The sequence below is a fragment of the Diadema setosum genome, chromosome 12, assembly GCF_964275005.1.
Source record: "Diadema setosum chromosome 12, eeDiaSeto1, whole genome shotgun sequence".
Lineage (NCBI taxonomy): Eukaryota > Metazoa > Echinodermata > Echinoidea > Diadematoida > Diadematidae > Diadema > Diadema setosum.
This window is the reverse complement of record NC_092696.1, coordinates 14,516,735-14,530,766: the sequence shown is the minus strand read 5'-3', so window position 1 is coordinate 14,530,766 and position 14,032 is coordinate 14,516,735. Positions and strand designations below refer to the sequence as shown.

The following is a 14,032-nucleotide window of genomic DNA, read 5'->3' as shown; positions in this document are numbered from 1 at the left end:
ACGAAGTAAATCTACCCAGCATGTACCGGTATAATTATGTGTCAACAGGTAAGTATAATTTGCATTTGTGTCACAATTTCAGTGTATCCATGGTATTAATGCATTCAGTAATAGTAGTATTACTAATACATTTTCAGTGGTAGTAATAGTAGTAGTAGTAGTAGTAGTAGTGATGCTTAGTACTAAAATTCAAACTACAAGTGAATCTGTTACCTGATGAGAGACTACACCTCACTCCAATGTCTTCAGCGTGATTGCATGAAGTAACGGAGTCCCAGCCTTGGTGAGGACAGTCAGCTAGCCTGCTTTCGGAACCCAGGCATCCTACTTCGTCAAGGTAGATAGAACCGGTGCCGCTCTCGAAATATAGAATATTAGACTCAGCCACACCAGCGTAGCCGAGTTGACTACAGACGACCTCGGCATCTTGCAACCCCCACTGGTCGTCGCATACCGTGCCCCACTCGTTGTTGTAGTAGAACTCCACCCGGCCTTCTAGTGATGAGAAACCACCATGTAATCGGACGCTCCCCTCCTCTCCTGTAAACATTCATCCGATGATCCTTGTTATTCAGAGAATACGACAATGCTGATGGAAACACAGTGTGTTCACAAAGCAAATTTAACAGCGTGAAAATGAATTCACACAGAAAGTTAGCATAGGCGTGTTGTTTCACACTGCCAAAATTGGGTATTTACTATGTGTTAACAATGTAAGACATTCTTATTTAACAGTGCGAAAAGATTTCACACAGTGTTCAAAATGCATCCACACTTAACATTATAATGGTAGGCCTATACTGTGCTCTCTAACGCTGGAAAGAGTCAGGCTATGGGCGCATGTCCTCACATTCCTGGAGAACGTCTTCACAATGAATCAAATCTATTTCCCAAAAATGTATTGCCACTTTTGGCAATAAGTAGTGTGATGGCGATAGTAATCAACGACCATAACAACAGTAGCAATTATGATATTTGATTATTAGGTAGTTCCTGATAGCAAACACGGTGTAATCTGATGATGAATTAGTACAGTGTGCAAACACGAAAACCTCTTCATAGCATAGACCATAGGTGCTCAGAAAGTCTCTTTTTATAAATAATTTTCCCCTACATTACGTAAACTTACATTACGTGAGCAGTTCGCAAAGTGCCACCCACAGGATTGAGGATGATACGGGGGATGATATCTAAGCCCCGTCAAAAAAAAAAAAGAATAAATCTAATATTAGGCTTGCTAAGGGCGAAAAAAGGGGTGATCGCTGCATTTTATAGTACAAATGTCTTACTTGGCACAGATGTTCCCTAGGGCAAATGAAAAATTTTCACCTAAAGAGACAATCTGTGTCTATGCAAATAAGCCTTAATTTGCATAATTTATGCAACATACATTTAAAAATTATTTAAAAATATATATGCATCCAGCAGAAATACCTAATTTGGTAGAAGTACTCCATAGAGTATGTGGAAACAATTCCTGCAAAAATTGATTTCATACCTATGTAAATAAACATAAAATTTGCATAATTATGCAAGTTAAATGCAAATTGATTTGTAAACGATCAAAACCCCTTATAAATCTCTTCCTATAGATATATCTTACCCGTTGTAAACAAAATGAGAAAAGAATTTGAATAATTGAACTATCATCACCACCTAATTTACATAATTACTAAAGAAAGTAAAGTAAAAACATTATTTTAAAGTTTTTCTCACAATCTAAGAACTGCATTTTATGATAAAACTACCAAAGTATTTTGCATATCCTTAATAGTCAAAAGGAAATGGTTTGTAATATCAAAACACTCTTTCTCTATGCAAATACCACCTAATTTAATAGCATATTACGCATATTAATACCCGAATGTACCAGATGTCAATGGTCAAGGTTGACTTAACAAATTGCATCCGTTATGAGATAACTCAGACTGGATCAAGCAAATTTCACCAAACTTGGTCCAAGGATGACGTACGATGGAGCAATTAATTAAGCAGTTTTTAAGTAAAATCAGCAAAGAGGTCAAAGATCAAAAAGTTCAAGGTAAATGCTCAAACTTTCATTATTTCCCCCATATCTATGCAATGTCTGAAGGTAATTTCTTGAAACTTGGTGACTGCATACATAATACTATCAAAGTAAGATTCTCCAGAGTTTTAGATCGAGATCAAAGGTCAAAGGTCAGGTGAAAATGTTAAATTTCACTTTTTTCTCCGTATCTCGCAAATGGTTCAAGGTATCTTCATGGAACTTGGTACTGGCAGGAATATTCTAGGGATTTAGGGGTCATTTGCAAAGGTCAGGGGGTCAAAGATCAAGGTCAATTGGGCCCTTAAAATTTCACTATTTCTCTCATATTTATGCAATGCTTGTAGGATTTTTCATGAAACTTAATATATACATGACAGTATTAGCTATACCTAATGGAGATTCTCAGGGAAATTTCCTGGCAAAAGGTCGAAGCTCTAATGATAGTACTATATTTCACTTTTTCTTGTGAATTAAGGCATCATGAAACTTAGTACATATTTGTCCATGTTCTACCTGACAGTGATTCCCTTGTTGATTATCGAAAAAATGTTAAGCCCTCCCCTCTCAAGTGTTTTTATTTCCTCTTGATAAGTAGGAAAGGACATGGCATTCAGTGACATAGTATAGTCATCACTGTCATTGCATTTAGCATAGGGGTCGCATGGCAGTTAATCTTGATGCACGCAATAACCTCTGACATTCTTACCTTTTACATTTTGAACTGTGTATTTTTTTTTAACCTCTGACGTCTTTACACAAAACCAGTTAACATAATAATTTTTTTTTAAAAAAGCTTCAAGATCATGTAGGTCATGATCATCTATACAGGTATTAGCTGGTATGTGGTGGAATATGATATTTGTAGGACCGCCAGGGAGTTACATTATCCCAAGGGAAAACAATTACAACCAGGGAGAATATGACATTTACAGTAACATGTGACAATCTCTTGATAAATCACATCCCAGTAATTGTAGAGGCCATCTAATATACTCTTTTATGGCTATGAACATATTATTTCCCTTTGATTTATTGTTAAAATTGACTGATTTTAAGTCAGAGACTAAGATTATTTGACTTAAAGTATAACATCTCCTATATTGTTCACATGACAATTGTTGCATACATTATTGCCTTATCACAATGTTATTGTATATTAATTTCCTAGAACATTTTCCATGCCATAGCAGCTCGTATATAGTATTCTGAAGCCAGAGGGATTTTTTTTTTTTTCAGAAACAGACTTTGTTTCTAACTCAAGCTTGTAAGTTCTTAATGTGTGCAGATACCCTTGCATCCACATAGTTTGCACAAGTTTATAATCAGTTTGATGTAAAAAGCCTCTTATTCGTTTAATTGCCGACAAAATACAATTAGAATCAGAAGTCACACTTTCACTATGGTAGGGTTTTTTCGTAATCATTTTCTGACAATGACCTCAGTTGTGTTCTGTTTGAAGGAAAAAAAAAGTTCCTTTTGTAAGCAATATTGTTCCGATTTTCATGATATCAGTGCTATTCCTATGTAGGACCTACTGTTATATTTATAGTTGTAATCATATCTAAAGAGTGTCACAATCCAGTGCTATTTTTCTCAACCTGCAGAGTATTTATGCAATGATAATATTGATAGCAAAATGATTTTAAAGATCAATATGTTTCGAAACTTTACGTCTTGTATACTTATTTACATAATCTATGCATAAAATGCCTGGGTTAATTAAATAATATGGAAACAATTCAAGCAACAGAAGAGTGTTGTTAGGAGAATATTGTTTTATTCTACTAGCTTTGGGGATACCCAGTTCAACCGATTTAAGATATTGACACATGATTCTTTTTGTTTGTTCTGATTATCTATGTACAGATATTAATATGCATATTATGCAAATAACAGGTTCTTTGCATAGAGACAGTTTGTCTCTTTAAATGAATCATTTGCTTTTGACCTAAGGAGCATCCATCCCAGGTTCAAACTTTGTACTTCGAGATCCAGTGCTTAATAGATTAGAAATTCTTTCAAAAATGCAGATTTTTGCACAATAACTTGCATAATCATGCAAATTTTATGTTAAGTGACATAAGTATGAAATCAATTTTTGCAGGAAAGTTTCCACATACTCTATAGAATACTTTTACCAAATTAGATATTTCTGCTGAATGCATATATATTTTTTAATAATTTTTATATGTATTTTGCATAAATTATGCAAATAAAGGCTTATTTGCATAGATACAGATTGTCTCTTTATATGAAAATGTTTAATTTGCCCTAGGGTACATCTGTGCCAAATAGGACATTTGTACTAAAAAATGCAGCGTTTACCCCCTTAGCAAGTCTACTATAAAGCAAGACAGAAGATGCTAATTTCTCATTACACACATAATGTGTCTTGTTGCACAAGATCAACATTAAATACTATTATGATTCTATACATCTTCAGAGAACGTTTCGAACTTACCGTAAAGTCCCCCGTAGCAGGTGACTTTAGTAGCGTCGGAGCGAGAACAATTGTCAAATCGAAAAATACTATAGTAGCAGTTTATGAGCCTGTTCTCTGTCCCATCGCAGATGACCGAGCTGAAATGTATTGGTATATTCACCACAGACCCGTAGTCCTCAATGCTGCCAGTTCCACCCTCGAAACCAAGTTGACGGCAAACAACCGACGGCGCGTCATAGTCGTTCCAGAACGAATCTGCGCATACGGTCCCCCACTGATCGTTGAAGAAGACTTCGACGTAACCCTCTCTAGGATTCGGACCTCTGGCCAATCGTACATCTCCCCTGGTTGCTGCGGTATGTAGGTATGAGAGAAGAACGTTGACAATTATTAATCTCGTGTATTATTTTGCTGTGTAGAATATCAAAAAGAAGGAAATTTACTTTTACTTCATAATAAGTTACATGAAAATATTATTTGATGTTGAAACACCGCATACGACCTTCGGTAAATCTCCTGCAGTTATATCCCTTATAAAAGACAAGGATAGCATGTTCTAAGTTTAGTTTTGATTTGAACTGATTTGTATTCATTTCCACTCCGAGTTCACAAAAGTATGAAACAAACATAAATAAGTTGCAATGATTATTCAATTAATACTATGCAATAATTTGTCAATTTTTTGGATATTAATTCTATAAAAGTAAATATAAAAGTAATAGTAAATATTTGGATAGTAACGTAGAGCCAATTTGCAGAAAAGTATTATTGAATTGGAGTGGATTCAATTAGATTGGATTTCTGCTACCCGTAAAATAAACGATAGAAAAATAACGAATATTTTTTTTGAGGAAAGTCCACGAGGCTTTTGATTTAGAGAGGTGGCATATTATTGGGATGAGGATAAGCTTTCAACTTTTTGTAAGATACTGAGAAACCTCTTATGGAGTATAAAAAGTACATGGAATTCCAAGAGGAATTCAACTTTTATTTGATTCGACTTTTCTTTGATGAAAATTGGTTATAAAATGGCTGGGATATCCATAAACAAGGTGCAACAAAGAGATACTTAGAAAAGGTGGGTCCCAACTTCCATCGCTTGTATTGGATATCCCAGCCATTTCAATACCAATTTTCATCAAAGAAAAGTCGAATTCCTCTTGGAATTACATGTTCTTTCATATTTTATAAGAGTTTTCTCATTATCTCCCCCAAAAGGTAAGGAACCTAAAGCCAGGTCTCAACCCAAACTATACCATCCCTTTAAAATGTAGCCTCACCTCCATTGCTACACTTGACGCCGGCGTCTGCCGAGTGGATACAGTCGCGTGTAGACCATCCGTCGTACTCGCATAATCTCAGCTCGAGCTCGTCTCCCACGCAGTCTACATCAGCTCGCCAAATGGGCATTGAGTCACTTCCTTGCCCGAAGTAGGCCGAGCCTGGTGCGTCCCATGCCTCTCGGTAACCGAGCTGTCGGCACACCACGGCTGCATCGTTGATATCCCAACCGTCATCACATACTGTACCCCATTGCCCGTTGAAGTAATATTCCACGCGCCCTTCGCTCTCCACTGGACCATTCACAAGACGAATAGCTCCATCTGTATACATGGAAATGTGAGGCAAACTTTTTTAAAAAAATTATTATCTATTTGCATATTTGATTTTTCTTCGAACATAATTTCATATATAATCAAGATTCTTTAATATAATATCACATAAAATATCAATATCCAGATTGCAATATACATGATTCGGAGGAAAATGAATGTGTAAATTACATCCCTTAACAAAATACGTATCGTGTTGCCAAATTTTCAAAAATTATCTGAGAAATTATGCGGAAGAAGGACTGTCATTACAAGCAGATGTCTGAACAGATTGCAGCCCAAGAAACCCACCTTCATAATATGCATATTTCATTAAAAGTAGAATGGTAAAATACTACTGAGCATAATAAATGCACTATGTTTTATATTCTAGTGCATAATAGAGATATGGTGAATTATGATTCTGATGATAAAAAGGTGATGATGAGGACAAAAAAGTGATAATGGAGATGATAGTGATGGTGGTGATGATGAAGGTAATAGGGATAAAGTGAAATGGTAGGCTCAGAAACATTGTGTATATTTGCTGTAGATTTGAATCTAATTCAAAGAAAAAAATCTGATTAAAAAAAAAAAAGTTTATTCAGATTTTTTTTTAACTTATTGTAATTTGACAGTAACGTATAGGTTTCAATCTAGCCTTAAAGGAATATAACGTTTTACATGATCTAACATAACCTGGAAGTGTGTTCTAAAGGTTTGATCCTTTATGTCTTATAGATTTTTGTGAAAGCACTAACTTAGGATTTACTGTTTGAGGATTCTGCGAATTACGAGTAGAATAAGAATGAGCAGTATCATTCATTTTGAAGAACACCTCAAAAGATATCGGGAGTAAATTGTTCAAGAATTTAAACATAAAGACCCTACCTGATATGTCTTTACATAAGAATAATGCATTCGATGTTTTTAACTAATATAAAAAAGCGGGTTAGAGTGGGTTAAATATTGTGAGCCAGTACAGATGTGAATGGCTTTCTTTTGTTATAAATGAATAGAGTTGAGCTTAGTCTTCGCACTTGTAGCCCACACTAGATTACGATACATAATATATTTTACGATAAGGGAATTGTAAAGCATCAAACGGTTATGTTCAGTATAAGGCAACTTTTAGTCTTTAAAAGAAATGCAGGATGTAACATAAGATAGTGTTCATTCCAAGTTAGGTTTTCATCCATGAGAATATCTAACAATAATAAAAGTTTTACCATAAATATGGTAAAACTTTTACGTTCGAAAGGCACATTATCAATCATTATCGTACGCAAATTCATTCGTGCAAGATTTTGTATGCTTAAAATGAACACAATTTGTTTTATCTTCAAACCAGTTTGAAACATTTTGGTAAATCTACATACTAGAGTGTGGACACTACAAACATTCATTTAGATGTGTGTTAATCGTAACATACCCAACGAAGTAAGGATGTCATTCATACTTATAACAAAAAAAAAACAAAAAAAAAAAAAAAAACAGAGGAAGGGACCTAATATTGAGGCCTGGGGCACGACACTGACATGAATGTAGTTATGTACAGCATTTTGCTGTCTACGTGATTAACAATCCCTAAACGTCAGGAGTGCAAAAACCGTGACAAATGTACATAAAATTGTAACATTTTAAGTGATATATAATATCATCGAAAAGTATCATACGCTTAAGATTAATTGAAATCAATTAAAATCCCTACGAAATGTGTGTTTTCTTTTTATTTGCCATTGCGTTTGTAATTTCATATACCTTAACCAAAAGTAAATCTATAGAATAATTCTTTCGGAAAAAAAATGATATAAATTCAAAAACCTTATAATTATGCAAAAATGTAAGACAAAACTACTTATCATAATTTTTTTTTTCAAGACTTTTGGATATACTAAATAAGTCTACAATAACAATTTGACAAAGAACATCTCTCTTAAAAGCTGGATTTATCTTTAAAATTTTGAAAGAATTGTGATTTTTTCGAGAAAATACTTATAGAGAGATTGAATATGTGGGTTAGTTGATCAGCAACTTGGTGTATAATTTGTTTGATAATTGATGTGCTTATTCTGTCACAGTCATTTGCCCTATGGACTTTTTTCTTTGTTATATAACTTTAGTAATAATTTTTGTAGAAATTGTAGAGTTAAAAAATTAAGATCAAGAGATAAGTTCTGGAAGAAAATCTATAAAGTCTTCATATCCATCATCAAAATCATTTGCCAGCCCAGCGATGACAACGGCCACCATTACAACAAAAGAATCAAATATACTGGCTACATCTTTCTGATCAATGATAGCATCTTTCAATTTGAAATTGATACTTGAAAAATGTTGTCATTTCTTTCCAACCAAATCATTTATAATTCTCCATGTTGATTCAATTCAACTTGGTTTAACTTGTGTGAGTAATACATTTTTCGTAAAATTTATTTTGGTATTTGTTACATTTTTGTCAGATTGAATTCACCAGGATCAATGATATGAATCCTATAATACCTATTCTTTATATGTATAGAACGTATTTTTTTTTGTTATCCATGGCCTCTTTCAATGTTTGTTATTTACTATAACTTTATTAATGGCAATATTTATCGTAATAATATTGTATTTTTATTGAAATTATTACACGAAATATTCACATTAAAATTACTGTAGATATTAAACCACTGTTCAGTTGACAAATCTGTTATCTGTATAGCTATTTGTTACTTAATAGATGGAGGAGTAGATGTCTAGAAAGAGTAAAGGACATGATTCCCATCAATCAACTCATAGTTATACACTCTTTATGATTGCCGATGACCCCCCCCCCCCCCATCGGTTATGATTATAATCATGATTAAGCATTTAAACACCTAAAATATTGTAATGAAAACATCCTACACCTCAGCACGTCTGTAGCACAGTTCCTTGACAAGCAGTTACAATACGGTATAATGCTGAATCATTCACGCTATCATGATTTACAATAATTGATATCGCTTTATACGTTAAGAGGTGTGCAGTTCAGGCCAATAATAGCAATAATGATAATAATAATAACAATAGTAATAATAATAATAATAAGAAGAAGAAGAAGAAGAATGATAATATTTTTTGTACAATTGTGGGCAATATCGTCTAAGAACTAGAACAATTATCTTACCATACTCGGCGCTTGTTGATGTCAAAATGGCTATATGCATGAACAAAATGGCGATGTGTTCCATACTGCACAAAAGAGCCCAGAAATACCCTAGTCTTTTGGTGAGACTGTTGAGCGCGTTTTTCGTAGGAAATGAACACTGGCAACTGGTGTTAGGTCGTATAAGAATATGTCACAGTGACCAGAATACAGAACGCAATAACAAGTGTTCACCGAAAGTCGTCACTCTTCTTTTCTACGCCCTTTTGCAAACACACTTTGAACCTCTCGAATTAATGGAACCTAGTGTCGCCCCTACGACGTAAGTGTATACCGCACGAATCGGTGGTATAATACTATGACGTAGTTGGAGGACAGTACCTTTCTATGGATGTATGCTCAAATATTGTATGACATTCTCTAGTGTTTGCTTTGAATAGATTTTGAGAAGTTCTGGCAGATCGGTGCAAAACCAGAAATATATTGCAAACACTTTGCATTGAACGTAATGCATGTATTGCCATTTTTTAAGCATCGTAGCCTTAAACGGAAGATATTATTGAACGAAGTAAGGATATAGATGTTCTCAGCGAAATACATGCTAGGATTTGTTATGTGAAAAAATAGTAATAATAACAATATCATAGTCGCATTAAGGATTGCTTGACTAACCTCAAAATAATGGACACAGCATTCCAAAGTAATGACATCAGCTGATCACAGACACAACTGCGTAACCATGAGGGAGGGCTGCATTAAGAAAATAATAATAATAACGTATACAAAATAATAAATACTAAATTAGAAAATGTATATGTAGAGGGAAGTAGTTTTTGTATTTATTTGTATGTATTTTTGTATCTAGCACCTAATGATGATAATGATTTTATTATCTATGTCGATTTATGCATTTATGTGTGACATCCTCATCAAGCACAAACATTGAAATCCGTTGGTATACTTCAGCAAAAGAGGCTAGATGATTCCCATAAAACACACACACACCACGCACAAACTTTGTTCAATACAATTTTGTTTCATTTTCATTTCATTTCAATTTATTTTCATATTTCTCACATATATCACAATATAAAGTAAATTGATACGAAATTTATACAGAACATAGTTCAAAATAGAACTTCACCGGAATCTTCAAAAGTTTGTCTTGGTATACACAAGGTCTGTATACATGCGAGTAAAACTGAGATCATAATGCGAAAAAATATGATGGGGCCTGCGTAAAAGCAAGCTTGTATAGAGCCGCAGGTCCCATGATAAAATCAGATTACGGGAAGCATAAGTACAGATATTTTTAGACCATACTATAACTGGGGGATCCGATTAAATCGAACAAAGATCAAATCAAATAAGTGTTACTAAATAAAATACAGAATAAAATACAGAATATATTAACATATATATATATATATATTGCGACGAATTTTCTGGGTGCGTTCGTGATGATAGTTGTGGATGCATGTCATGGATGGCGAGGGTTCAAATTGTGATTTCACGCACACGCATATCCCATAAAATTCGTCGTAGAGGAGAGTTGAATTAATAACAAGAGAAGTATCGAATTCACTTTATTCGTATTTTATTAAAAAAAGACATCACGTACTGATAAGACGAGCGTCAATACAACAACACATGTGTAACAGCAAGACATTAAAAAGGGCTAACACATCATGCGATCTCGAACTACTCGCTCCTATTCCAGTCTCGTAAAAGCAGAGCGTAAAGGGAATCTTTCTCTTCTCTGTTCTCCCCTTGTAATTGCCAAAACAGACGTTTATATACGATCTGGGATGTCGCGTGCCGTAAAGCTGGGCGATCCAGTTACCATGCGAACGATGTGTAACTGGGTCATCCAGTTTCTCAAAGAGGGCAGAGGCGCGTGGATGTATAACTGGGTCATGACCTATATCTTTCTGAGATCAAGTCGGTCTGGTCTACATTCAGGCTTGGTCAAAGGAGGGCGATTTTAGAATCAAGGCGGACCGATCTAGTGAGTATGCAACTGGACCAGCTATTTGGTATCGGGCCGAACTAGTTCTATGGATGGAGAATCAGATCAGGGATGCATTATTAGATGAAACTGTAACAGTTCGAAACATGATGGTGTCAGCATTTAACAATCACATCGAAGGGGTCAAACAGGATTCGTAAATGTACATGACGAAATATTCTAGGTGAATAGTGGTACACAACATAATCGTATGCAGCATTATTCTTCTTTCAAAAACCGTCACAATATATATATATATATATATATATATATATATATATATATATGAAGAGTTTGTTTGCAAAAACCGATAAGTCCATTTTTGAAGATTTTGAAGTACGGTCCCTGTCATAACGCACAAAATAATTTCTTTTAAATGATATATTGGTCACTACATATAAAGGTTTGTTTTTGAAGTTACGGTCAAAAGAAGCAAACATTTTCTTATTATCTTTATTTTTCTTGACCTTTAATCGCAAATATCTCCATTTGGCAAATATTGACTTATCGGTTTTTGCAAACAAACTCTTCATATATAGATATGTGTATATAAATATATATATATATATATATATACATTTATATATATGCATTTATATATATATATACATATATATATACATATATATAGACATATATGTATATACATAATTATATATATATATATATTGACATACATGTATATATATATAAGTATATATATATATATATACATTAGCATATTTGCTGTATAAAAGTAGGCCTATAGGGCCTATGTGATATGTTTGGTTGTGATCAGAATGACTTTTTTTTTTAATAATGCACGTTTGCTTCTATAAAAGATAGATGTGGTATAGCACTGTGCCTTTTCCAATGAAAAAAAAAATCTTATTATAGACAAAGTTTCATTGTTTGACCATCAAATCAATACTTTTAGACACGTTATTGTTATTGTTTCTTTTATTGCTGAAACCTGTCATTGTGCAGTGCATCTTAACATAACAGGCCTCGGTTATAAAACAGCCACCTCATTCCAGAACCAGACTAACCTTTGATTTTTTTTTTTTTTTTTGTAAGAAGATCGATAAGATGAATGGATAAGAGCGGATAACTTTTTACTTGTTTGTGCGAGGTTGGTGATTGCTTAAAGGAGGCCTCCGCATGATTTTCAGATTTTTCATTTCAACAACAATAAATTAGTTGTACTGTGGACAGAGTTTCATAATCTACGATGATTGGAATGAAGAATAAGAATATTTTCGAAATTTGTAACAAATTGCAATGAACAGGGATGATTACATGGCAGAGTCACCATAAGAATGTACGAGTTTGGGCTCAAGGAAGTAGAACAAATGAAGAAGACATGCATAGATTATGCACAGGTGAACTCGCAAGCAAACAGTATTGTAATGGACTTACACTGCTACGTTTCTGAAATAACAATGTGAACCTCCTATGTCATCATCCTTGTTCAGCGTAATTTCTTTAAGGTTTTCAAAGTATTGTTTCTCTGCTCAAGAACCACAATAAATTCTACACATTTGTACATAGAGCTGTTGATTTATGTACTTCATGATGTGAAATTATGAAAATCATCTGGAATGTCCCTTTGATTTTGTTTAGGTGACGTGATCTTGCAACGCATAGGAAAATGCAACTTTATTCATGAGGCTCAGGAAGTGTGGAACTCATACAACTTCAAGCAATACCAGTTTGAAAAAAAAAAGACAAAACACTTAACATTAACACGCAGCTGATATGGTATTCTATGCTTAACAGTATTTTCGAATGCAGTTACTTCATAGAAATGTGAAGGCCACTTATACATCTTCAACGCGAACGCTATAGACGACGCTAGGATGCTAAATATAGCGTTCTGCGCAATGTACGAGTCAGCTGTTTCCATTGTTCAAACCGCGAGGCTGGGTCGTCTTTTATAGAGCGTTCGTGTCACAGATCTAGAGCGCGCTAACGGGCAGAGATGCAGACTTATGTGTATGTTTGATATGATAGACATCTGTTGTACACAGTGCCCCTCCCTCCAGCCCCACATTTTTTTTTCATTTTTTTTAGGGGGGGGGGGTGTGGGGTTGTTGTGTTATGTTTTTTGGGTTTTTTTTTTGTTTTTTGTCAGGGGAAGAAGCCCCGAAATGGAATCACACAGTTGCGATAGATTTTGATTGAATTGAAATGAATCGCCATCACTAGTAAGAGCTGCCAGATGGCATGTAGTCCCCAGCTTTCCGAATATCGTGGACTCTGTCGAAGGAAGTCTATTCATATTTTATATCTCGGATTTTTTTTTTCATACTCGTTCTCTCTCCCGTTTTTATCTTTTGTTTTTTATTGTTCCATATTCCATGTTTCAGCAAAATAAACCACAAACACAACAAAAATTGCATGGGTGCAATTTCGAATACAGTAATTAAGACAATTGAAAGTGCGAAATCTGAAGAATCTACATAGAAGTATTGCTTGTAGAGTAAGGATTTCTTTACTTCACTTCCCACTTATATATGAAGAGTTTGTTTGCAAAAACCGATAAGTCCATATTTGTCAAGTGGAGATATTTGAGATTAAAGGTCAAGAAAAATACAGAGAATAATAAGAAAATTTTTGCTTCTTTTGACCATAGCTTCAAAAATGTACCTTTATGTGTAGTGACCAATATATCATTTAAAAGGTATCATTTTGCACTTTATGACAGAGACCGTACTTCAAAATCTTCAAAAATGGACTCATCGGTTTTTGCTAACAAACTCTTCATATGTTAAACAAACTCTTCATAATTATCATGTTTAAGTCCTTCTTGATCATAATAACTCGGAAACGTATGCTTTTGCTTTGATAG

At 34.2% G+C, this 14,032-nt stretch overlaps 1 protein-coding gene across 1 annotated transcript in view; it reads right to left on the bottom strand.

The window, feature by feature from the left end:
- LOC140235740 (scavenger receptor cysteine-rich domain-containing protein DMBT1-like) overlaps positions 1-9,279 on the bottom strand; it is a 50,592-nt gene extending 41,313 nt beyond the window's left edge. Inside the window, exons 1-4 of the mRNA XM_072315753.1 lie at positions 9,216-9,279; positions 5,753-6,076; positions 4,491-4,823; positions 214-540 (exon numbers count right to left, since the gene is read on the bottom strand). Coding sequence (XP_072171854.1) covers positions 214-540; positions 4,491-4,823; positions 5,753-6,076; positions 9,216-9,279 — 1,048 coding nt within the window. The remainder of the gene's footprint in view (positions 1-213; positions 541-4,490; positions 4,824-5,752; positions 6,077-9,215) is intronic.
- Between the last annotated feature and the right edge of the window lie 4,753 nt (positions 9,280-14,032).